The sequence below is a fragment of the Sturnira hondurensis genome, unplaced genomic scaffold (genome assembly GCF_014824575.4).
Source record: "Sturnira hondurensis isolate 20B ecotype Veracruz unplaced genomic scaffold, ASM1482457v3 Scaffold0006437, whole genome shotgun sequence".
NCBI lineage: Eukaryota > Metazoa > Chordata > Mammalia > Chiroptera > Phyllostomidae > Sturnira > Sturnira hondurensis.
This window is the reverse complement of record NW_028079068.1, coordinates 9,235,416-9,262,483: the sequence shown is the minus strand read 5'-3', so window position 1 is coordinate 9,262,483 and position 27,068 is coordinate 9,235,416. Positions and strand designations below refer to the sequence as shown.

General features: G+C 41.5%; 1 protein-coding gene across 1 annotated transcript; it reads left to right on the top strand.

The window, feature by feature from the left end:
- The first annotated feature begins 246 nt into the window (after positions 1-246).
- On the top strand, positions 247-11,893 carry SSMEM1 (serine rich single-pass membrane protein 1). The gene is made up of 3 exons (XM_037049196.1): positions 247-447; positions 5,617-5,671; positions 7,267-11,893. The coding sequence occupies exons 1-3, from the start codon at positions 265-267 to the stop codon at positions 7,755-7,757; spliced, it is 729 nt and encodes a 242-aa protein (XP_036905091.1). The 5' UTR covers positions 247-264; the 3' UTR covers positions 7,758-11,893.
- The last annotated feature ends 15,175 nt before the right edge of the window (positions 11,894-27,068 follow it).

The following is a 27,068-nucleotide window of genomic DNA, read 5'->3' as shown; positions in this document are numbered from 1 at the left end:
TATACACATTTCAGGGGAAGAAAAGATTGAGGCAGAACACACTATATTAAACTCTGGGAGAAATGCTATAAACTTTCATAAAAGTAACTTAGATACATTTTCCAAAAATTTAGAAATCCAAGAAGTGTGTGCCAGTTCCCGTCACAGTTGCTGAAGTGTATGTCATAATAGGTTGCCAAGGAAGCTGTCATACACGCAGAGAGAAGTACTTCCCAGTTACCGCCATCCCCCTGAGCATGTTTTCTTCTTAAGCAAGAAGCCATTATGGGAAAGCTTCTTTCCTTGTTTTGGGAGGTGGATCCGCCCCCCATGCCTTTAAGTTTTACCATTCCAAGCCAGGACTACGAGTGCCAGCAGGATGACTCTTGTGGGACAATAGGGATCTTCCTTGTTTGGTATTTTGTCATTATATTGATCTTGATGTTCTTCTCTCGGGCTTCTATCTGGGTAGGATATCCTTTTTTATTTTAAATAATATGTTTACTGTATACTAGGGGATGTTTCATAAAATAAATTCACTTTACTTTGATGAATCTTCTTTATAAAAGTTCGCTTTCTAATTTTAAAAATAATGCAATCTTATGTTAGAGAATCCAGGAAAAGGATAAAGAAAATTTAAACTACTGCAATCCTATTTCTTAGAGATAATCACTGTTAACATTTTGGAGTGTGTTTTTTCTAGTTTTTTCTTTTTCTCTATTTGAATATATATCTTTCCACATCTCTATCTTTGACCTTACGTGGTTGGCATTGTGTTATAGTATGTATTTTCATATCTTGCTTTTTAAAACAATAATGTTATATTGTAACAGTTCTCCAAATTATATTCACACAGCAGCACCCTTAGTGACTGCATCTTATTGTGTGTGATTGTACCATAACAAATCTGCAATTTTGAGATATTGAGGTTGTTTGCGCTTTGTCCATATGCTGTANTGTTTTTTCTAGTTTTTTTCTTTTTCTCTATTTGAATATATATCTTTCCACATCTCTATCTTTGACCTTATGTGGTTGGCATTGTGTTATAGTATGTATTTTCATATCTTGCTTTTTAAAACAATAATGTTATATTGTAACAGTTCTCCAAATTATATTCACACAGCAGCACCCTTAGTGACTGCATCTTATTGTGTGTGATTGTACCATAACAAATCTGCAATTTTGAGATATTGAGGTTGTTTGCGCTTTGTCCATATGCTGTATAATGCTGGGATAAACTTCTTTCCTGGTTAATGACCTTGAAATTCCTTTTGCAGCCACATAATTCTAATCCCAGATTTTTTCAAAAGTTGTTGTATTTAAGGATATATGTTGTAGCATTTGGGGGAACTTAGAATGGAGCAATATACTCGCTGAATGGAATAAGCTGCAGAACTAAACTAAACTAAACAGAATGAAGTCACTACTATAGACCATCTTCTGCTATTTTCTAGCAGAAGAAAATACCACCCTCTTAGGAAGGAGAAAGGCCACTTTATCAGGACTGTAATGCTCCAGCATATGACGAGTAACCAAGCTCTTGTAAGTTGCTGACATGGCCATTAGTACCAGGTTGATGATTAATCAAACCACCATCATTCAGCACTTCTGCCAGATCGCTGGGCAGGCGGTGGTTAGCTAGACTCAGTGCTACATCAGCTCTGGATGGAGAGGAGGAGGGTGTTACGTCTGTGCCAGCTGTGTTCCATTAAAATATCAAAGACTCTTCCTCTCACCACCTCTTCCCCCTGAGAAGCTCCGTCAAAGGTCTCTAAATGCTTCATATGGAAGATACTTTGCCAAAAGAAGATTTAGAAGCGATAGCTTATATGTATCTTAGACTTCCCTAACTAAAGAAAAGCTACTTTAGAAAATAACAAAAAATTGCAGTTGATTCCTGGCAATTTCATCATGAAGACCACTTACGAGGCCTAAGCTCTTCTGCTCCTTGCTTGCGTCTGCTCCTTGTTGTCATAGAGACTCAAGCTCCAAGGACCTCAAGACTGCATATGGTCCCGTCTCCCGTTTGTAAGCAAGTAAGATATCAGTACCTTTCCTTTTTTTTTTTTTGAAATTGACGAGGCCCAAAGAAATTAAGTGACTTGTCCAGTCTCACACGTGTGGTTAGTGATGGAGTGGGCAGTAGACCCAAGTTCCCTGCCACATCATTTGCTTGCTTCAAAGCGTAGTTGAAATGTTGAATTAAATCTATTTAGTGCTGATTAAATCCTTAATTATCTTAGAGGTTTCATCTTTCACTCTGTTCTCTTATGGCAGCTGAAATCTGCTGCACTGCTTCTTCTGAAGGGTCCCAGATTTGAAATCTGAGAACCAGATGAGGACCACTGAAGAAGGATGGAATTTTCCCTTCACTTAGAACTTCATTTTTACCCCCCGCTAAACTGTGAATCTTTATTTACAAACCTTGACGTAACAGTAAAAAACATGATGGAAGTGTAGTGGTGATTATCCTCAAATGTGACGCATGCTGATTTCCTCCGGATTTGCCACTTTTTAAGATGCATTTACCTTTTGCTTTCAGAGACTATGTGTACTGTCTTTAGTTTATATATTTGGCTTGTGTTTGTTCAGACTGCCAGTGCTGGAATTTTCCCAAACACCTGTCCATGCTCCTCACTTTGCATATGTGGAAATTGAGCTTAGAGGGTGTTTAAGTGGCGGGGTTGGCTGGTGGCAGAAAGACAGCAAAGCCCGGATCTCTCCACTGTTCGCCCCACTCTCAGGGCAGGCACCGTTCTTTTCACTCACTGAGTCCCAGAGATAGTTAACAAAATGCTTTTGGTGACTACAGTTTGTAGATTCCTCTTAACTTGATGTAAAATCTTTTTTATTTTAAAGATTCCACTTATTTATTTTTAGAGAGAGGGAAAGGGAGGGAGAAAGGGAGAGAGAGAAACATCAATGTGCAAGAGAAACGTTAATCAGTTGCCTCTTGCATCCAGGCATGTGCCCTGGACCTGCCCTGCAACCCAGGCATGTGCCCTGACCAGGAATTGAACCAGGGACCTTAAGGTTTGTGGGACGACACCCAACCCACCGAGCCACACCAGTCAGGGCAAAAATCTTTCTTTTGATCTTTTTATTATATTTTGATTTAACCATCAAGTCAAAAATGGATGCTTTCTATGAACATGATATAAACCAAATAAGTGTTTTTAAAACTTTTGCCCCTCCATTACAAAAGTATTCACAAACTGGGGAGCACAGGTGGTGTGCTCAGTTTGTTGGGCAATCGTCCAGCAAATCAAAAGTCACAGGTTTGATTTCCGGTCAGAGAACACGCTTGGGCAACCAGCTGCTGTTTCTCTCTTACATAGATGTTTCTCTCCCTCTCTTTCTACCTCCCTTCCCTTCTCTAAAAATAAAAAAATTTTTTAAAAGCCCTCCAAAATATATTTAAAAAAAGGAAAATGTGGAATTTATAAGAAAGTAGAAAAAAAAGAAAAAACCCACCCCAGATTACGTAGAAATAACGAACTATTATTAACTTTTAGGTTTATAAGTGTCTAATCTTTTCATAATCATCTCTATACATATTAAACTTAAAATAAGCTCCCCCCAAACCATTTGTATAAAAGAGTTATCTTAAAAGAGGAGTCCTTCCTAAGGTTTTCAAAGGTGGTTGCAATAATGCAAGAAGCAAAGGGCTGTCTCGTTAGAGACACTTGCCTACCACTGCAGTGACCAGATATTAAGAAAGGAATGGGCCAAGGATCTAGATTGCAGTTGGGAACATCCAAGTATGGCACCCAAATCAGTTTGATTTTCTACAGAAATCCATTTTCTCCTCATTTTAGACAATTTGAAAAATTAGAAGGAAAAAAATACTTTCACCACTTAGTCAACCATTGCTAACTCTTAAAATCTTCTGTCTTTTCATATTTTTAGCTAACATTTAATCATACTACATATGCAAATTTGCATCTTGATTTTTAACTTAATATTATAACATTTATCTGCTCAGGTTATGACTTACTTTTGTTATAATAATTTTTACAACTATATCTTTTTAAAAAATATTTTATTTATGTATTTTTTTAGAGAGAGGAAAAAGAGAGGGAGAGGAAATATGGGTTGGTGGCCTCTCAGGACCCCCCCCCAGGACCCCCCCCCCCCACCCCGGGGACCTGACCCACAACGCAGGCATATGTCCTGACTGGGAATCAAACCAGCAACCCTTTGGTTGGCAGGCTGGTGCTCAATTCACTGAGCCACACCAGCCATGGTTATGACTATATCTCATATGAAGGCTGTTAAACTCATTTTCACCAGGGGCCGGGTCAGCCTCATGGTTGCCTTCAAAGGGCCGAATATATTTTCAACTCCTTAATAGTTAAGGAGTAGTTACATTTATACAGTCCTAAAATTATTTCGGCCCCTTGAAGGCAACTGCGAGGCTGATGTGGCCCCTGGTGAAAATGAGTTTGACACCCCGTCTTACATAATTATGTAATTATACCATAATTTATTTAACCATTATCTATTTATGAATTTTGTATTTTATATTATCTGAATTACACTGCGATGAATATTTCAGTGCACAAAGCTTTCTCTCTTTTGGGGCTTATTTCCTGGCGATGCATTCCCAGAAGAATTGTCATGTGGCAAAAGTGTTATAAGTATTTCTAGTTTTCGATGCATTCCCAAGGAGGGGCTTTATATTTGTGTGACTTGACAAAACCATTTTTGGCATCAAAAAGTGGCACACTGATCTGAAAAACAGGACAACTATATTTATGCAGCGTTGGGCAGAATATTTGAAATCGCAACTGTTGAGAGAAATCCACTTATTTTGGTTGCCAAATTCACACATAATATGTTATGGTTGCATTTTAAAGGAAAGCTTCTAAAGGATTTAGGAGACATTAAGTTTATGAATTCAGGTAAAGATCTGAAAGAATTGTTGATAATGTGACCTGATAAAATATCCTTTAAAAAGTAACTTTAAAAGCTAATCATAATACTATCAAGTCTCTTTTTAAATGATATTTCTCTATGTGCATGCAGGAAAACTTTATAACCTATAGTTCCTTATCAGTTTCATTCTCTCTCAAGTCTTTGTTTCATTTTGCTTGGTTCAAAACATTTTGGTAGATCCTGCCATCAAAGCATGGACTTCCTAATAATGGGCGGCAGAAATGAAAGTGAAAAACAACCAAGATGACTACTGTGTGTTTTACGTGGCACTGAGAGGCTCTGACTCCTGGCGAGACTATAAATGAGTGGTGGCCACAAGGTCCTGATCTCACCACCCTGCTCAGCAGCTGTAGGCTCACGCCTGTGGCTTCCTTGATGGAGTCAGTCCATCTTGTGTTTGGTCCTCTTTTCCTGTTGCCTTCTAGTCTCCCTGCCTTTCCATGATTTGTCCAAAGCAGGAAAGCTTTGGTTTTGTTATTTTTGCCTTCAGGTTTCAGGCTTCATTTGCTCCAGGACCCACGTGTTCATCCTGCTGGCGGCCCAGGGCACCCACGGAGCTCTCCGCCAACACCACGTTCCAAAGGAATCCATTTTTTCCTCTCAGCCTCCTTCACTGTCCGACTTTTGCACTTGTACACATTCATTGGGAATACGAGGTGGTAGATGATGCAAGATCACTAATCTATATTTCCAAAACAGATGTCCGGGAAGAAGAGGGATGGAGACAGTGGGACAAGCACTTCGTTGAGTAAAGGTGAGAACCAGTACGTATTTAGTATTGGACTATGATCAGGGAGCTATGTGCTGAGTGTGGAAAGTGAAAGGCAGGGGCGAACAGCCGAGGGTATTACGGAGCCTCCCCAGACCCATGGTGGCTCACTGGATGAGCTCCGCGCCCTAGTGCAGGCTGGCTGAGCTGCTTTAGCAGGGGCTATGCATTCCTGGTAGGTAACGCTCAAGTTCTCTCTTCATACCTCAGCGTTTTCCCTCCACGCAGCTTCCCTTTTGCACGCCTCTGCGGTTAGAGTGAGACTTTATGGTTAGAGTTACTGTAGAGTTAGAGACGGAAATGACATCTTTCTCAGTAACCTATAAACAGTGGCGTGCTAGAAAATGTTTAACACTTGGCTCTCCAAAAATGTGTGTAAGTGTGTATACATTTTAAATGTTTTTACTGGCTTCAAGCATGTATATCACACAATTACAAATAATAAAATGTATAATATATTTCGTGATAAATTCCATATAGACCACTGATTCTCACAAAATACTTTCCTTGACCTTTACCTTTGTGTCCCTATCTTGTCTATGTCTGTACTTGATGAATAAGTGTAGTTCCATTGCGAATGTTACTTTCCCTTACATTAAAGAATAATGCGAAAGAAACAGGAAGATATATGTTGGAACTTAACTTGGTTGTTGGTGATGCGAGTGACTTCTTTGCAAACTGGATAATAGTTTGAGAGCACTCTGGAAAAATATTTCTGCATTTTGGGGTGCCGTCCACAGTGTAGTGGCTATAGCCATGACATTTTTAAATCTCATCTATGGTAGGACCAAGTCGCCATCACTTTACACCTAGGCAATCAATGAGACCATAAACCAACACCTGCCTTGTAGTGCCTGTTGATTTCTGTCCCACTCAAGCTGGTTTCAAATCACCAGCGTGATGTCACTGCGCACAGAGCCGGGAAGAGACGCATAGTCGCATATCATTATATGGTATTTCCAATGTCCAGAGACAGCAGACAGATATCGTCAAGAGCACATGTGTCATGATGAACTGTAATGAAGTAATTAGGGAATGATGTTTTGAGTATTATGTTCATTTGTAACATATTGATTTAATGATAAATTTGGAGAGTTTAATTTCTACTTGTGGCTGTGTTAAACAACTATCTCACAAAATTCCTGAAAGCTTAACTATCAGGTTCTTGTGAGCTGACTGAGGCAGGCTAACTCCAGCACACCACTGTATAAAGAAAAGATTCTTACTCGTTTCCTGCCACCCACATCACATTCATGTATAAGCTGAATCATTAAGTCTTCAAGGCAAAGGAGAAGAGGATCCTTCTCTGGAAAAGTTTAGAGACTTTTCCCTTGATCTTATGTCAGGGTTCATGAAATTCACAAATAATATGTCAGGCATCTGTTTGGTAATGGGGAGATTCGGTATGGTACTGGAAAATGCAGTCAGCTGCCAACAATTGCAGAAAAGTGGAGAAAAGTACTGGCTTGGCAAATGGCAACTAAGAGCGAGCCCACACATGCTATAGGCTTCTTAAGTAATGTGAAATTACAATGAGCAAGAATGTGCCTAACTTGTCGGTTTGTTTCATTGATTGTTAGCAAGCAAAGATACTTCCTATAATTGGCGAAACAAAGACGGTTGCTGGGACTCTTCACAGATGATGAAAAAACTGAAGCAGAGCCAACTTACTCCTGGAACCGACTCAGAAGTGGCTCTGGTCAATGACTATCTTGAAGGAAGAAGTTGTAGGCACCATTCTCAGCTGAGCCAGGTGCATCAGACCCAACTCGACAGTGATACCACGGACTATGACAGCGAAGAATCTGACCTGGGGGCATCCTCCTGGAAGGAGAGTGAAAGTGAACACCCACCACCGGCCGGTACAAAGAGGAAAATGGCTCAGAGGCAACAGAGTGTGGGAAGTGACCGGATCCGGGAAAGGCCCTGCCTCTACTGCAAAGCCAGGAGAACCCATGAATGGCTGGCCCGCCATTTCCTTCAGAACGCTTCCATAACAGCCCCGACAAGGGGGGATGTTCGAGAGGAGAATTTGCTACCTGACGTTAACACAAGATTCAGTAAATTTTGAATTTTATCAAGTCCTTGCCTTATTTGAAGCCAAATGAAAGGGATAAATAAAACACAGAAAATCACCAAAGCTTTAGGTGAGGAGACTTTTTACAATAAACTCTGTTAACAACAAAAAACAAAAATACTTGGAACCCAAGAGGTAAAATTTCAAATAATTCTTCGTCCAAAAACAGGCCGGTGAATTCGTTTATGGCACCATTGGAACATCAATGATCTGTATCCATTATGATTTTTTATTCAAAAGAGCACAAGATATTTTCTCCCTTGAGTATATATGTTTTGTTTATGTCTATAATACCAATAAGGAAACTCTTTAAAAATATGTTCGGAAACCATTCACACTTATTCATATGCTTCGACAGTCTGGCTGAATGAGTTAGGTGAAGCGGGTTAGAGTAGAATTGGCCCATATTCTCCAGGCCCCTATTTCCAGGCAACTGACTCCACCTACGCGGCGCTGCCACTCCTGTGTCAGCCAGAGGCTGGTGAGCAGGAGCAGCTCAAGAACCTGGGATAAGAGCTCTGATTTCCAGAGTGGACCGACGAGGGAAGGCAGACCCAGAGGGGCAGCTCAGCCATGGGCTGTCTGTGGTTATTGTCCAAAGGGCATGGCAAATGCTAAAGAAAAAATTATTCTGACACTTGTTAAAATGGTAAGGAAGACTTCATTCAAGCCTGTTGTAGTAGGGGTCAAATCTGTTGCAGTCGCGGGCAGAGATCAACCTCAACTCCAAATACAGCAAGGACGAGCAGTGATTTATAGCCAAGGAGCAGGGTAAGGGAGTCAGTGGACGGAATATTACTAAGAGGAAATATCAAGCCTAGGGAGATTCCTGTTAAACTGACCTAATAGGAACCTTTGTAAGGGCAGGTCAAGAACTTATTTATCAAGATGGAGGATGAGGAACTTGATCAGATGTCAAGGGTGATCAGCTCTCCAGGCTTGGGGGTGAGGGGGGCTCTCACTAAACTTGCTTAGCAATATTCTTGCTGAAACTCGACCTGGCAGGTGAAAGATGTGATGAACGCCAGAGCTGACATCTGATCAAGAGGAGGGCTCAGAGGAGCCTGGCTTAAAGTTTGGACTTTGTCACAAGTTAGCTGGAACTCAGACATAGTTGGGGCTGGGTTTTCCAGTTAAGTGGGGACCCCAGCACTGGGGAGTTCAGTAGGGCCTAGGCAGCAGGTGGCCATTCTGGAGATCATTTTTTAGATAACGGCAGAACCCCAGCTGGGATATAAAATGAAATCCAGACCCCAGAGAAGAGGACTGGTCCAGATAAGATAAGCAGCAGAGACTCTGGTCACTGAGCTAAAGTTCAAAGCAGGGCTTTAGGTCTTAGGGGAGGCCTTAGGTACTTAAGTACTACGTATGGTAAAGACTGCCACATGATACTGAGGACTGAGCCTTTTGTGGCGAGAGATCACAGAGCTCTGGCACTGGGCTCAAGAGTCACTCTGATAATAGCAGCTTCTTAACTGATTACAACAAAGAGACCAGGAGGGCACCGTGGGAACCCCAAGCATTGGCACCAGGCCACAAGAGTCTAGGACATGAGGACTGTTTCTGAGCTTATTTTCAGAGACTGTCTTACTTGGATTGTCTTGGGACTGACAGGTCTGAGGCTGTGAGTGAAAGGCAGGACAGCTTCAGGATTCAGCTCAAGCATCAACCTATTCCATGTGGACTTCCTTTACTTCTCAACACCCCCCTCCACTGTGTTCCTGCAGGCAAACTCACTAGGCCCTCCCTAATGCTCCAGGGTACCTTGAAAAGTCCTCCATCTCAGCATCCTTAACATTTTAGTGAATTTCGTGTTATATGTATGTGTGTGTAAAAGTAGGTTTACAGTTCTTATGGAAAGAGACATGCAGGTTACGATGATTGCAATAGCTTTGTTGACTCTGTGTTTTGTGTACTTACAACTATAAACCTACTTTTGCCCACACCTGAATGTGTATGTGTGTACATATATATATATATTCCATGTTTTGTCACCTTTGTGGCTTTGTGACCCAGTGCAGTGCCAGACAACATGACAGATCTATCATGCAATTAAATCAATATGCAAAGGAATACATGAATTCAAAAGGGAGGAGCTGGAGAAGGCTAAGAGCGAGAGAAAGCAGGGCAGGGGCCAATATCTACCACTTAATGAATAATCATGATATTTCCAACTTGATATGATCAAGATCTTGTTTATCTGAATAGTAGCCAAACAAAAAACAAACAAACACAAGTTCAAAATACTCTAGTAAGTTGCAGAGGCAGGATTTAGACCCAAGTCTTCTGGCTTCAGAGTTCTGGATCTTAATTACTATGATTTGACCCATTATTCTCTGGAGATGGAAGATCCTGATTTTAGGGGAAGTTAATCAACGACCTCCTACACAACTGTAAGTGATGTCTCAGCAGATACAATCTCACCAGGGAAGAATGACTATTTTCTAGATAACAGAGTAAGGACACAAGCCCCAAATGTTTTGCTTGTGGATTTAGAATTTAAACCAATGCCGTTATTTTCTGAAGAGTCATTTATATCAAAGACTTACTGTCCCCGGTCTTATCCGTGGGGCTAGGACAGATTAGAGTTAGGGGGAGGAAGATAGCTGCTATAGGAAGAAGGAATTAGGGTTGAGTTAAACCAGGGGCTGTAAATATGAGGGGATTAACTGGGATAATCTGTGAGTACATTAAACCAAAAACAGAGGGCAAACAAAGCTGGGAAGACATTCAAAGCCAAGGAAAGAAATGCACTGGATCAAAGGAGTAAGACAAGGACATGGTGGGCTGAGAAGCAGAAGCAGAGCCAGGCATGTTGGAATGGGATTAGTGAGCAAGGCACAGAGCTGGGGAGGTGGGACAGTTCAGGAAGCCAGGGCTACAAACTCCAGTTGTGCCAGATTTGCCTGTATGCAGAGTCTGGTCTGAGCCGTCAGAGTGGGGTTCCTGAGCTGGGTAACAGCCTCCTCTTCAGTCCCTCCTTGGCTAAATGGGATGAACTAGGCTGCCTCTGGTCTCGACCTGTATGGGTGGCATGAAATTCTTGGGCTTGCCTTCTATTTGTGGCCTTTTCATGCAGCGAACTGTTCAGAACTGATGTCCAGCCACACCAAGTATTATGATTCTTGTTAGGAACTGCCATGCAAAGGACTATGGGATGCAGGGGAAGGCCCGACTGAGTTGGCTGTGGTGGAGAATGAGAGCGTACCCACAGGAGGTGTTGGGAGGGGGTTGGAGGAGCTGGGAACTCTGGCTTCAGGGCAGATGGTGTCCAACTCTGAACCAGTGTCCTCCTAGATGTCTGGGTGGTGTGGTTTTGCTGGGAGGAGAGATGAACTGGTAGGTAAAATCTAAATAAGAGCAACAACAATACTACTGGTAACAGTAACATTTAGAGAGTGCTTGCCATATGCCAGGCACTGAGGTAAGCATTTTATAAGGATTATTTATCCTTTGTGAGCCTAAAGAATGGATATTTTCCCAATTTTATGGATAACGCAACTGAGCCTTAGGAAATTAAATGATATACCCAAGGTCATACAGCTGGTGAGTGTGGGGAAGTTGGGTCTTGTCTGACCACAAAGATTTTGTCTTTACCATAATAATGATACATTATCTATGTTCTCAAAGGAGAGCGAACTCCTGGCTCTTCTTTAGAGTAAGGAGATCTAATCTCTTCTTAGATTAGAATTTGGGAGAATAATACCTACCACCAAACGGAGTCCAAAGTGGACAGAGGCCTGTTATGTAAAACAGAGCAAAGACTCAGAAACCACACAGACAAGAGCCGTCAAGTGAAGTGGGAGAGGGTTCACACTGCTGGGTGGGGGGGAAGCTGTGCAGCAGGAGACAGCCTTGTCTGAGTGGGTGAACCCGCCCAGCTTCTAGGGAGAGCAGGCAGAAAAGTTGGGGTGGTCTTTGGAAAAAAAAGGTGGGGGGAACAGAAAATTAGCTGGAAGGTAAGAAGGTTGCTTGAGTGTAAGAAGGTACTTTGCCCTGATTGTCAAGGTACAAGAGGCTGGAGTGACGAGCGGTGAGGCTGGTGCCCAAGGATTTGAGAGGAGAACGGGGAGAGGGCACCACTAAGAAAACTGACCGCTGCCCTGGCTGGTGTGGTTCAGTGGATTGAGTGCCCGCCTGCAAACCAGTGTTGTCAGTTCGGTCCCCAGTCTAGGGCACATGCCTGGGTTGCAGGCCAGGTCCCAAGTGGGAGATGTGCCAGAGGCAACCACACATTGATGTTTCTCTCCCTTGCTTTCTCCAAAAATAACACTTAAAGGAAAAAAAAGAAAGAAAACTGACCACAGCCTCAGCTCTTGCCCACAGCCTCCCCTTTCTCCCAGAAGGAGTACTGTCTCCCCACGGGTTCTAGAGCAGTGTTTTCAAAACAGCTGTCCATTAATAGATTGTGAAATCAGCTTAGAAGGTTGCAACGAGCATTTATTAGAAAATAAGTAGAAAATAACAGCATTGCACATAATAAGGGTAAGTACTGTTTTTGTTTCAGTATGTGTGTGTATACTCAGTTGCAATACGAAATGTGCTTCTAACTATGTAAGATTAAAAAAAGAAAAGAAAAAAGCCAGTGGTCTGGAGCTTTCTTTGTACATTTGAGTATTAACCAGCTCTTCCACTGAGTGAAGGCCGTTGTCACTCCGTGCATTCCTGATTGTTGAATGCTAGTAATTAGTAAATCTTCAACCACAATATAGGACGGGCCAACTGTCTAGATTAGTGAAAAGCCTGAATTAAATTCTACTACTTTAAAAGAACTTAGGGTTTATTATTTCTGAGTAAGTGGAAGCGAGCTAACCAACTGTCACCTGGTACACGAGGGTGGGTTTAGTCTTGGTGAATAGACAAGAGTAATTTGTAATTGACATTTCAAAGAAGCCTTAGAAATAGGCCAGCCTTTGTTTAAATCATAATTACCCTGTTTGTATGTAAAAGGATACTTCTAAAGCTTTTCAAAACAACTGGTTCTTTTAAGTAGATAATTATCCCCCTCCAATCTTGTTTATACTATTTGAAACTTTAGTGAACTCTCTCTTTTTTCCCCATAGATAGTACAAAGGTTAACTTCAGCCAGCCCTTCCTCAAATTATCACAAATTCCCAATTAGTGAATTCTAAACAGGGTTCCCCTGTAACAATATACTGGAGACTTGTATGATGTGTTCTTTATTGCTTTGAATAGCATCTGACAAGTTTCCAAGTACCAGGCCACCTGGATATTCTCTGTCTGTCAGGAACATGTGGTCACAGAGGTGCAAGGGGCGGGGGGCGGGGGACACAAACATGCAGGCATGGGGAACAAGACAAAGGGAGAAAATGCTTTTTGGGGGGTTCTGATTATATATCCACAATATTAGATTGTAGTCATTTTCTTGGTGTAAAACAGAGCTGCACTTTTAATCTAAATTTAACAAAGGTGCAGATGAGAATAGAAAACTGAAATTTTTGAAGACCTACAATAAAGATGAAAAGAGTGATGTGGAAAAAAGAGAAAACGATTTTTTTGTATGTCAACTGGAAGTTATTAGAGAGCCCTAGAGAAGTTGGCCAAGGCATATTATGAAAAAATATATACTTGTCCTTTTCTGAATAGCTTATTTCTCATTGCAAATTTCCACTCAGTGCACAGAAGGAAATGCATAACATACTTTAAAAAACCAAAAAGCAGAAATGCTATCATCCTGGGCAATACTGTTTTCTTGTTCTTATGTTTTGCTTCGTCCCCTGGGCTCGGCCTCTTTCAGGGCGGTTCCTCTAGCTGCCCAGTCACAGGGTCTGCGTCCACAGTTGTCTTTGTTTATTAGGGCCCTCTCTCACCACGAAGTTTCACGTGTTCAAAATCTTGATTTAGCAGCAAGAACATCAGGCAGGGAGCCAGCTCAGCTACGAATTAGTATAAATCAAAACAGGGGAACCGGGAAATAAAAACCAGGTCCCAGTGGAAGGTTCTGCAGCCCGGGTTAGTAAGACTGACTGGCAGGTCAGAGTTGAGCAAGAGACAAAGGGGCTTGGAGAAATGCCACTTAGGGCTACAGTCTTTTTGTCTTTCCTCCGATTGCACCCCTTCTGATGCTGGAAGGGTCTGTGGCAGCCTCCTTGGATTGTTTTCCTTCTATTCTAGCAGGCCCTCATTTTTGTTCCATGGCTCCACCCCCGGAAAGACTTAGAATTAGGTCCTGAGTGATCAAAGCCTGCCAGGGCGGCGCTGTTCCGTCAATGACTAGTTCATGCTCCGGTTCATGACCTGATTCTGGGAAGGGTAGTTTGCTGGCGGAGCCATTGTGAGAAAAGTTTCTTCGGTCTTAGAACAGACTTGCACAGGGAAGAAATGGTCCCCTCCTTTTTGGGGGTGAGTAATGTCAAGTCTACACACTATAACTGCAACTGAGACAGCCACATTTGTCCACAAAGGCACTACTCTGAACGTTTCAGAGCAGGGACGCACACAGGACCAAGCCCTGGCGGGTGAATTAACAAACTCCGGAACCTTCGTACAGCCCATATAGGATCTTAGTGCTCTTCTCTAGTTCTTTAAGCGGCTCCCTTTCCCTAGAAAGCAATCATAACGCTTCAGGTGTTAATTACTGAGTACAGTGCGGGTACTCCTTCGATAGGGCCTGTGGCTTTGTCCCCAGCGGTGATAGAGTCATTAATAGCTGAGAAAAGGTCTTTAAAAACGTTGTGGGCCTTTTTTGGGTCAACTACCTTACTCTTCTTTCCTGGAGCCTCTTGTTCCACAAGTCTCCTGGATGCTGGTACACCGTGATCCTGCCAGGTGGAAGCCAAACACAGATTTCAGGTAGGATTTTCTTCTCATTGAAGTCCCTTCCTGAGCATTTGGAACAGCGACCAGGAAAAAAAATTAGCCTCTTTAGGTGACTGGACTTAGCGCAGATTTTCACAGTCCACATTTCCTTCCACGTAGACTGGGAACCTGAGAAAGCAGGTTGGGCCTGAAAGAAAAGAATGAAACAAATGGAGAAGGACAGAGAGAGGCGATGGTTTTCAAGTCCTCGGGTTGAGTTCCTTTCTAAGGCCCATGTGTTTACCCACTTGGATAAACCTGCTTTAAAAAGCAGCTTCTTTTTAAAAATAATTATTGAATGATTGTAGAGAGAGGGGAAGGGGGAGAGAGACACATGAATTTGTTGTGTCCCACCCGTTGGAGCACTCACTGGTTGATTCCTGCATGTGTCCCGACCAGGGGTGGAACCTGAAACCTTGGCAGGTCAGGCTGATGATCTGCCCAACTGAGCCGCCCAGCCAGGGCTCACGAACAGATTTTTATGATGAGTTTCTTTTCGTTCTTATGCTGGCTCAAGTGGGTTCCCATTATTGGAAACCAAACAGATTCTTAAAACGGGTGTGTTGGTAAATGTTTAACAATCGGCTCTGATTGTTAAAAGCCCTGGTTTTATTGCACTTGCTGATTTCCATGATATAAATAATCCCACTCGCGCTTACTTCAAGCTACCAAAGCAACATCGCCGAATGTGGAGTTGGAAAGAGATGAGCACATTGGCTCTGGAGAGCTGGTCTGAGGCAGCTCCAGCTCAGCACTCCCTAAAGAACACGGCACTTCTCAGAAAACCCATACGTTATATAGGAGATTTGGGGGTATATACTGATGGCCGCTAAATGGGGAATTCTGGTATTAAAATCTTTTTAGTTAATTTAAAATGTGCTGAGTCTTGGGGCTCGGGGAGTAGAGAAAGTAGGATTAAGTTTTTAAGTAATAGTGAAATAATACTTTTTTCAGTATGATGATTCAGGTGTGTTGGGTGGGGAGGTGAAAGGTTGGGGGCTTGGACAGAGGAAAGGAAGGCGGCTGGTAAGGTGTGGGCCAAGGTGACCTGTGTGAGGGCAGGGTCCAGGCCTTGACAAAAAGGAGAACATTCTGCCAGTCAGGAGGGGCTTTTCAGGGGTTGAGAAGCCAAGGACACCTGGTATTCCAGGTCACCACACCAGCAAAGGGCTACATTTGGTCATTTGGCCGCCTCCTGTAAACTCTCCTGACCTGCTCTGCTTCTGTCTGAAGTCCCTTTACTAAGGGAAAAGTCTTGTACTGCACCATTAAAGATAAGAAGGCATAAAATGCATGTGCAGGGTTGTAGCAATACTTCAATGGTGAATGAGGTCACATAATCAGTCAGTAAGAGTACATCGGCATCAGAGCCATCCTTCCTTTGAGGAGAGGAAGTTGGGAGGGGTGGATAAAGGTGGTATCAGGGCTTTAAGAAGGCCATTTCTAGCCTAGCCACCTTCTCACACTTGATTCTTCTGCCTGGATAGCCAGTCACAAAATGTTCATGTGTGTGTGTGTGTGTGTGTGTGTGTGTGTGTGTTTAAGATTTTATTTAGAGATGGGAAGGGAGGGAGAGGGGGAGAGAAATATCGGACGCTTGCCTCTTGAATGCCCCCAGTTGGAGACCTGGCCTGCAACCCAGGCATGTGTCCTGACCCTGGAATGAACTGAACCCGCAACATTTTGTTTTGTGGGAAGATGCCCAACCCACTGAGCCACACCACTTAGGGCCAACCAGTCACCAAATCTTTAAATATTGGACTCTTCACAGTATAGATGGACCTGGAGAACATTATGCTAAGTGAAATAAGCCAGTCAGAAAAAGACAAATACCATATGATTTCACTCATATGTGGAATCTAATGAACAAACTGAACTAACAAGCAAAACAGAGACAGACTCATAGATGGAGAGCAGATGACGATGAGTGTGGTGGGATGGAGGTTAGCAGGGGGAGGGATTGAGCAAAAAGGAAAAAGTTCTCATGGACATGGACGAGAGTGTGGTGATTGCTGGGGGGAGGGGGTATACGGGGAATAAATGCTAAAAAAATACAATAAAGATTAAATAAAAAATAAAGTGAAAAAATAAATGCTGGACCCTGCGAGTGTTGATCCTTTTCTCAATTTTAAGACTAGTTTCAAAGATCACCCCTTCACCTTTCCTGTGGCTCTCCCAGGAAAGCTGGCTTCCCACAGCGGGGACCCCTGTGGGAGCCCTGATCATACCTCACTGTAATGCACCCCAGTCTTCCTTCTCCTAGGTTTGATGTTCCAATATAACTGGAACTTTTGGACACTAGGCACTGACACTCCTCAGTTCCCAGAACATGCATTTTTGTACTTAAGCTCATGAATGAATTTTTCAAACAACTGCATTGTTTCATTTTATTGGCATCAATATCTTTGTGCATCAGTGTTTATACATCTATTTGAATATTTAGTCCTTGACATTTATACATGGAAAAGTGAATGTGTTGATGTTAGTGATAAGAAGACTAGATTTTCATAAATTTAGTGCAGCTGAGACAAAGCTGGAAATCATTAGACATGTTGGAAGGGGTGCATTTGAGCATTGACCACATATTTGGACTTAAGCCTGTTGACTCTGTTCTTTTGTGGGGAAAAAAGATCAAAATTAAAGAACACATACAAAATGTTGAAAAATATATTCCTGAAGAGTATATCTGAAAGGTGATGTGAACTAATTCCTTTTTATAAATATTAATTCCAGATGAAACAAGATTGAAAGATAAAACAAGAAAACCATAAAAGTACTAGAAAAAAGTGCTAGTAAAGAGTTTCCTAATCTCAAAGTAGGGAAGACTTGTCCAAGCAAAATATAAGTAAAACCCAGAAGGCTTAAAGAAAAAGTCTGATACTTGAACCGCATAGAATATCAAAACCAAGAGAGAGAGAGGAGGAGGGGAGACAGAGGAAGAGAGAGAGACTCAGTAAATAAAGTGAAAAGACAAAGGCAAATGGGGAAAAACTCTGGAGCACAAAATTAGGGCAAGCCCTAATACTCCCTAATATATAAAAAGTTTTAAAATAAGATAAAGCCAAACAAGTTAGTAGAAAAATGGTCAGAATATATGAATAGAAAATTCACAGAAGAGGAATTCCAAGTAACCAATAAATACATGGAAAATGCTCAACTTCACAAATAATTAAAGAAATACAAAATAAACAGTGAAATGTTTTTCTTATTTTAGATTGGCATAGGTCCAATATTTGATGATGCCAATATGGGGAAGGTATAGGAATCAGGCCCTTTCAAAGCAATGTTGGTGGGAAAGAAGTTGGTATAATTTCTTTAGAAGTCAATCTGAGAATATTAAAAAAATTATTGTACTTAGTGACCTAGCAATTCCCATATTAAGAATTGGTCCAACAGAAATATCCCTTCAGGTGTACAAAAAAATGTATAGATGTGTACTTATGGGTATTATTCACTGAACTACTGTATCTGCTTAGGTTATTATGTTCCTAGAATCTGCTTTTTTAAATGACATTTTTATTGTGATTTCTGATTAGAAGTACCCATGTGCATTATAAGAAATTCAAATGACAGCTACACTAAAATAGAAAGAAACAGGTTCCTGCCAAGATGGAGACATAGGTAGAAACCTTTCCCTTCCTCCCACAACCAAAAGGTGGGTAACAAGCAATCTAAAAAGAATACACAACCAGAAGTGCCAGAAAATCAAACTGCATGGAACTCCACCAACCAAGGAATTAAAGAAACAGTCAACCAGACCAACCAGACTGGTAAGACACTGAGAGAACCTGTGGCACAGCAGTGGACCGTGGGTGGGGCTGGGTGAATGGGAAATTGAGACTCAGAGCTGACGGTGGACTACATGGTGGGAGAAACTCCCAGTCTCGCAGGAGAATTCATTAGAAAGTAGTGAGTGTGGCATTGTACCCTTTCTGATCCCTACTCCATGGACAACACCACAATGCAGCAAAGAGGGTTGCCCCACGCTGGTGAATACCTAAGACTCCACCCCTCACAACATGAAAGATGCAGTGAGACAAAGAAAGATGGCCCAAATGAAAGAACAGATCAACACTCCAGAAGAAGAGCTAAGTGATGAAGAGGTAGCTGACCTATCAGATGCAGAGTTCAAAACACTGGTAATCAAGGTGCTCATAGAATTGACTGAGCTTGGTTGCAAAGCAGGAAGAAATGAAGGCTATACAAAGTAAAATAAAGGAAAATACACAGGGAGCCAACGGTGAAGGAAAAAAAAACCCCTGGGACTCAAATCAATGATTTGGAACATAAGGAAGAAATAAGCATCTAACTGGAACAGAATGAAGAGATGAGAATTCAAAAAAATGAGGGGGACTTAGGAACTTTCAGGACAACTTTAAACATTCCAACGTCTGAGTAATAAGGGTGCCAGAAAGAGAAGAGGAAGAGCAAGAAATCAAAAACTTATTTGAACAAATAATGAGGGAAAAGTTCCCAAATCTGGCCAAGGAAATAGACTTCCAGGAAGTCCAGAAAGCCCAGAGAGTCCCCCCAAAATTGGATCCCAGTAGAAACACACCAAGGCACATCATAATTAAGTTACTCAAGATTAAAGATAAGAAAAAAATCTTAAAAGCAGCAAGAGGAAAGGAGAGAGTTACCTAAAAGGAGTGTCCATAAGACTATTGATGATTTCTCAAAAGAAACCTTGCAGGCAAGAAGGGGCTGGAAAGGAGTATTTGAAGTCATGAAAGGCAAGGACCTACATCCAAGAATACCCAGCAAAGCTTTCATTTAGAATGGAAGGGCAGATAAAGTGCTTCCAAGATAAGGTCAAATTAAAGGAGTTCATCATTATTAACTCCTTATTAAATGAAATGTTAAAAGGATTTACCTAAGAAACAGAAGAAGATCAGAAACTGTAAATAGTAAAATGACAACAAACTCAGAACTATCAACAACTAAACCTAAAAAACTAAAACAAAAGAACTAAAGCAAAGAACTGGAACAGGAACAGAATCACAGAAATGAAGATCACATGGAGTGTTATCAGTGGAGAGGGGGAGGGGGAGAAGAATTGTGGTGGTGGGGGGAAATGTACAGGGAATAAGAAGCATAAATGGTAGGTACAAAATAGCCAGGGGGAGGTTAAGAATAGTACAGGAAATAGAGAAGCCAAAGAACTTCCATGTTTGACCCATGGACATGAGCTAAAGGGGGGAGGAATGCTGGAGGCTGGGCAGGCTGGAAGGGAATAAAGGCAGAAAAATAGGACAACTATAATAGCATATGTAATAGCTATGTAATAGCATAATCAATAAAATATACTTAAAAATAAAAAATAATAAAAAGATCCAGTCAGAAATGAAGGATACACTAATTGAAAAAAGGAACAATTTACAGGGAAACAACAGTAGGGTAGGTGAAACTGAGAATCAAATCAATGATTCGGGACATAAGAAAAAAAACCCAACCAACCACAACAACAAGAAGAAAAAATTAGTCCCCCCAAATGAAGATTATATAAGCAGCCTCTGGGACAAATCTAAGATGTCCAACAATCACATCATAGGGGTGCAGAAGGAGAAGAGAAAGAGCAAGAAATTGGAAATCTATTTGAAAAAATAATGAAAGAAAACTTCCCTAATTTGGTGAAGGAAATAGACATACAAGTCCAGGAAGCACAGAGAGTTCCAAATAAGATGAATGGAAAGAAGCATACACCAAGAAGCATCATAATTAAAATGCCAAAAGTTAAACATAAAGACAGACTCCTAAAAGCAGCAAGAAAAAAGCAGTTAATTACCTATAAGAGAGTTCCCTTAAGACTGTCGACTGATTTCTCGAAAGAAACTTTGCAGGCTAGAAAGGATTGGCAAGAAATATTCAAAGTCTCAAAAAGCAGGGACCTGCAGCCAAGATTGCTCTATCCAGCAAAGCTATCATTTAGAATTGAAGGACAGATAAAGAGCTTCTTCGAAAACACTAAAGGAGTTCATCATCACTAAGCCATTATTATATGACATGTTAAAGGTACTTATTTAAGACAAAGAAGATCAAAACTATGAACAGTAAAGTGGCAAAAAACCCCACAAAAACAAACAAAAAACCCCACCACAAACCCATGTCTATCAACAATTGAATCTAAAAAATAAACTAAACAAATAAGAACAGAGACAGAATCATGGATGTGGAGAGCATTTTAATGGTTGCCAGATGGAAGGGAGTGCGGGGGAATGGGTGAAGAGTGAAGAAGTACAAAGAGGTAGTTACAGAATAGCCATGGGGATGTAAAGTGCAGTATAGGAAGTGGAGTAGCCAAAGGACCTATACGCACGACCCATGGACATGGTGTGGGGATTGTCTGGGGGAGTGGGGTTGCTGGGCAGAGGTGGGCAAAGGGGGAAAAATCTGGACAACTGTAAGAGCATAGACAAAATATAATTTAAAAATAAAAAATAATTTTAAAAATTTATGCATTAGATTTTTGTATACATTTCTAAGAATCTAAATGTATATTAGTAGAAGACTGTTTAGACATTACTTTTCCCCCTCTAGATCAGTGCTATCCAATAGAAATTTAACGAAAGCCACATATGAAATTTTGAATATTCTAGCAACTACATTAAAAATGTAGAATAAAGCAAGTGCAATCAATTTCAATAATATGTTTTATTAAACCAGATATCCAAAATACTATCATTTTGACATGTAATGAATATAAAAATTATTAATGTGCTATTCTACATTCGAGTTTTCATACTAAGTCTTTGAAATCTGGTGTGTATTTTACATTTATAGCATATCTTAATTTGGATGCTAAATTTTCAACAGTTACAGTGTGCCACCAAACTTAAAGTGCGTTTGGAGGAAAAATATTTTACACGAATTCAGTTTTTAAATTTAAGTTAAAATTTATTAAAGTTAAAAATTTAGTTCCCCAGTCATACCAGTCACATTTCAAGTGGCCAATAGTCACACATTCTTTCTTGTGGCTACATTATTGGATGGCACAGGTATAGAACATTTCTGTCATCACAGAAAGGTCTACTGGATGGTGCTGGTGTAGATGTTGAGCTCTTGGCTGATAAAATCTTATTAATGTTTTATGGGTTTTTACAGTTTTCCCAATTGCCACTAGCTGCCCTGTCATATTTCCTGAATATTATCGATGGCTTGAAACCTCTTCCCTTTCAAAGGTGATTTTAGTTTTGGAAAAAGCCAGCAGTCTCTGAGTGCCAAGTCTGGGCTATAGGGGTGTTGAGTCACCTGGGTAGTTTGACGTTTCGCCAAAAACTCTGCACAAGATTGATGCGTGAGTGGCCATGTTGTCGTGATGAAGCTGCCAATCAGCAGTTGCCCATAGCTGCAGCCTTCTATATAATCCGAAGAGTTTCTGCGGAGGAATGTTTAAGCCTACTGCAAAATTTGGTGTGGATTTGTTGCCCTACTTGCTCAGTCATTTTGAATGCAACAACCTCACAGTACGTATGCTCACTCAACGGCATGTACTGCTCCCACTGACTAGTACAGTGAAGTCGTCATTGTTCACACACGTGCATTCCAGTCCACTCTCCTTGGCTGCTAGGTGATATTGATGTTGCGCAAACCATTCTCATTATATTAACAATGGCTGGACTTCTTCCAGACAGACTTTGATAAATTCTAGTTAAATCTTTATTTGTGTTTATGAGGATTTCCTCAGAATAAATTCCTAAAAGTAGAATGGTAGGTGCAGAAGTCCATATCTGTAAGTTTGGGGATTTGAGTTGCCAAATCCCTTTCTTGGAAGGTTGTGATAGTATCTATTCTTCTACTAGTGCCCATTTTCCCCAAACCCTTACCAATTCTGGATAATATTAAAAACAAGTGTTGAATTTGTAGATTGCTTTGGGTAGTATAGACATTTGAACAATGTTAATTCTTTTTATCCATTGGCATGGTAAATCTTTCCATTTATTTGTATCTTCTTCAGTTTATTTCTTTAATGTCCTAGAGTTTCCAAACACAGGCCTTTTACTTCCTTGGTTAAATGTATTTCTAGACATGGGTGAGAAAAGTGAAATAGATTAACAAGCACAAATTGCCAGTTATAAAAATACTCACCAGGATGTAAAGTATGACACAGGGAACATAATAATATTGTAGAAACCATTATGGTGTCAGATGGCTGGGTACCCAACTTACTGGGGAGATGACTTCATAAAGTATATAAATGTCTAATCACTCTGTTGTACACCTGAATCTAATACAACATTGGATGTCAACTGTCATTGAAAAATAAACCATAAGAAAACAAGCAAGCAAACATCAATTAAATTAAAAACCCAACCACTTTGCTAAACGTTCTCGTTAGCTCTTCTTTCAGTCATGTGCCTGGTGGCGTAGCATGGGCTCCCGGGTGACAGATGACCCATAGTTAGGTCTCGACACTGATGGGAGTTCTCTGTGTGCCTTAGGGAGATGCTTAACCTCTAAGCTTCAGTGACCTCACCTGTACAATGAGGATCCTAGCACCCACCTATGGGTGGGTAGCAAAGTAAATATGAATTGAAAATAGAATTGAGGGGAAAAATGGCATCTCATTTTTTAAAAGAGCGTTTCTTTGGTTGCTACAGATGTCAAACATTTAAAAATATCTGGCTCTACATCTGTGCGGATGTGTGCGTGTGTGTTTGACCTGCCCATTTTTGTTATTGTCTATTCTCTACAAGATATTTTCTTGCAGAGTTTTGTAAGTACTGCCTACATAGTAAAGATATGAACCCTGTGAAATATCTGCTGCTGTGAGTTGGGTCTTTAAGCATTAGCTGCCTGTGACTCCAGGCATGGTGCCATGTCCTTACTTTCTTGGCTGCAAAAATAAATACAATAAAATATATGTTGCAAACACTTCCCACTGTACATTGTTTGCATTTTCATTGTTCTTGCATGTGGCTTCCCAGAAAGTTTTATTTTCTCAATAATAAGCTTTTAGCCCTGGCTGGCATAGCTCAGTGGATTGAGCATGGGCTGCGAACCAAAGGGTTGCAGGTTTGATTCCCAGTCAGGACACATGCCTGGGTTGCCAGCCAGGTCCCCAGTGAGACTACCACACATGGATGTTTCTCTCTCTCTCTCTTTCTCCCTCCCTTCTCCTCCCTAAAAATAAATAAATAAATATCTTTTAAAAAACAATAAACTTTTGATTATAGAGTAATTTTTGGAATAACCTTGGATTTACAGAGACGCTGCCAAGGGAGTTTCTGCATGTCCTTCAGTCACCTTCCCCTGATATTAACATCTGACAGGACCGTGGTGCATTTGCAAAAACAAAGCAATTTCATACAGTTTTAGAGTGGCCTCGTTCATGTGCGGCGGAGAATCAAGCAACTCTGCTATAATGATCTTCCTCTGATGGAAAATTTGGTTTAAAGTTCAGTTGATGGAAATTTGGAGCTTTTTTTTTTTTCTTCAGAAAGCATGACTTTTTCTATTTTCTATTAAGAACACAGAAGTCTATCTCATTCATAATGTTCTGAAAAAATCATTAATAGTTAACTAACAGAGCCGTTGGAAAAAGATTTACTGCAAGAAATACTGTTTCTCCATGCAGAGACATTCAGAGTTGGGATTTTGGAGTGCTTTAGAGTCTGAGAACTCTACCGGAGGATTTAATTCATCGTTTACTATCCGATGCTTCCGTTTAGTGTCTCACCATCCCCTATGGTCAGGCTACTCACTCTCTGAGGTTAAAGGGCACAAGTGAGAAGTGTGCCTAATGTCATCCTTAATAGGAAGCAATTGGCCACTGGAGCACTTTTCTATAGAGATCTATCGCCTTCCTCTTTCTGAATGAGAGCTTCCCCAGGGAGAGGTTGGTAAGGAAGGGTTTGGTCGGAAATGACCCTTTCCTAGAGCTGAGTAGAATTAGCTGAGATAACTGTGCCGTCCAGAGTCCAGAGCAGGGACCTGGGGTCGGAGGACAGAGCTCCCAGTGCCTGCTCCAATCCTGGGTCAGCCCTGGGCCTTTGGGCAAGACACTTCCCCACTTCGGGTCAACATTCCTCCTCGGCGAAGTAAGGGGTGCTCTGGTGATCTCTTTCTGGCTAGAAATTTTCTCAGTGATTTTCAAAAACAGATTTTCTTGGGCGGGGGGTGATGCCTTTGTCTGTGATTGGGGTGATAGTTTCATGGGTGTGTACACCTGTTGCAACTTACCAAGTGGCGTATTTTAAATATTTGCAGTTTATGGTATGTCATGCGCACCTCAAAACAGCTATCTAAACAGGTTTTATCCAGCTTCTGCAATGAGGAGGGGGCAGAGGAAGGATCCTTATCTGTTTTTTTAAATTTATTTATTTATCTTTAGAGGGGAATCGAAGGAGAGAGGAAGAGAAACATCAATGTATGGTTGCTTCTCGTGCATCCTCTGCTGGGAACTGGCCTGCAACCCAGGCATGTGCCCTGCCTAGGAATCGAACCATGATCATCTGGTTCGCAGGCCCGAGCTCAATCCACTGAGCTACACCAGCCAGGGCCAAGGATCCTTATCTGTTTGGTAAGGATTTGTCTACAGGGTCAGAAACAGCAGGGACTGGGACAGCAGTGCTTTCTGGAGTTTTCCCTATAACCTCCTACTAAGGCTTGTGCTTTCTGCTCCCCTGACTTCTTCCATTTATTTTTTAATTACTATGTTCATCCATTCCAGGGACTGTTCTTTTCCCTCATCTCAGGCATGATTCTGGAATCCTCTCCCTTCTTTGGACTAGCCCTAGGCTCAGGAGTGAGGGGTCCGAGCTTACCTTGGATCTCCCTGCAACCCTAGGGCTCATCCCCACTGTCCCTAACACTTACGGTGATTACAGTTCATTGGGTGGTACTTCTTAGAAAAAGTTCCTCTTTGAAGTTTTGGAACTTCCCGCAAGGAAACCGTTGGATGAGGAACTGCAGAGAGGCGGCCGCGGAGGTGGCTGTCTGCTCCCTGTTGGCACCCTTTCCCCGACCTCTTCTACCCCCGGTCAGGTGCCAGTCACTCACCGTGGACTCGTGACTGTCCCCCTGAAATACTTCTTTGAGCCTATCTCATGCATTCTCTCTGCTGCCACCTGATCCAGATGTATCATTTTAAGTCCAGATTTCCCTAAAAATCTCCTTACTTGGCTTCCCGTTTTGAGTATTTCTGGGGGAACCCATCCTGTGAGCCTCATCATTCTCAACACTGCCTTCATCATCACGCCCTGCTCAGAAACCTTCCGGCTCTCTCCTTCTTGGACTGTGAGGCCCTGTACCGTCTAGCCCCGCCTTCTCATGTTTTACTTTTCTCAGTCTGTCCAAGGTCAAGTCTTCCTGCCCAACCCAACCGTGCACCATATTTTCCCAGTTCTCTACCTTTCTCCTGTTTCCCTGCCCCTAGAAATCCAGCCTATCCTCGCCAAATCCTAGCCACCCTAAGACTCATTTCAGATCTCATCTTAGTTTGAATTCAGCCTCTTGGTTTCTGGGTTTTTTTGGACTCACTAGAGGTTAAAACAACAACAACAATAACAAAAAGAAAAAACAACCAAAAACACAAGTTAATCCAGGAGTTTCTTAAACCAGAAACACCAGATCCATGCCTTTCCCCATCAGGTGGGTACTTGAGAATTCTAACCAGGGGTTTAAAGTGTGCGCAGACTAAGAATTTGACATACGGAGGACAGATGAAAATTTCCTTGTGTCCATTTGTGGTTGATTCTTGCTAGGCTGAATATAATGTGAGTGAATGACTAAGATGCAATCACGTATGATTCTTAAAGATAGCTAGGTGTATTTTCTCCTTTGGCAATGAAGAGCATATTCAGATTAATATAGACCTATGTTTATAGACAAGAAAAAGATCACCTTTGTTTTAATAAATATTTGTTTAAAGATCAGAATCTATGCACCCCTATGATCATTGCAACATTATTTACAACAGCCAAGATTTGGAAACAGCTTAAATGTCCATCAGTAGATGAGTGGATAAAACAACTATGGAATCTTTACACAATGGAATATTACTCAGCCAGAAAAAAGAAGAAAATGTTACCATTTTCAGCAGCATGTATGGACCTGGAGAACATTATGCTAAGTGATATAAGCCAGTCAGGGAACAGCAAGTGCCATACGATTTCACTCAGATGTTTAACCTAATGAACACATTGAAATAACAAGCGAAACAGAGACAGACTCAGAGATAGAGAGCAGGCTGACAGCTCTGGGGGTGGGAGGGCTGAGGGGTGGAGGGACTGAGCCAAAAAAAGAGAGAAAGAACTCACAGACACGAACAATAGCGTGGTGATTGCAGAGGGGAGAGGAGTGGGTGGAGGTGGAAGAGGGGGTGGGGGAATAAATGGTGACGGAAAAAAACCCCAAACAAACAAATCCGACTATGATTCACTCTTCAATAAAACAAATTTCCAGCCCTGACCAGTGGTTGGACATCATCTTGCAAAGTGAAAGGACACTCATTCAATTCCAGTGTGGGGCACACGCCTGGGTGAGGGG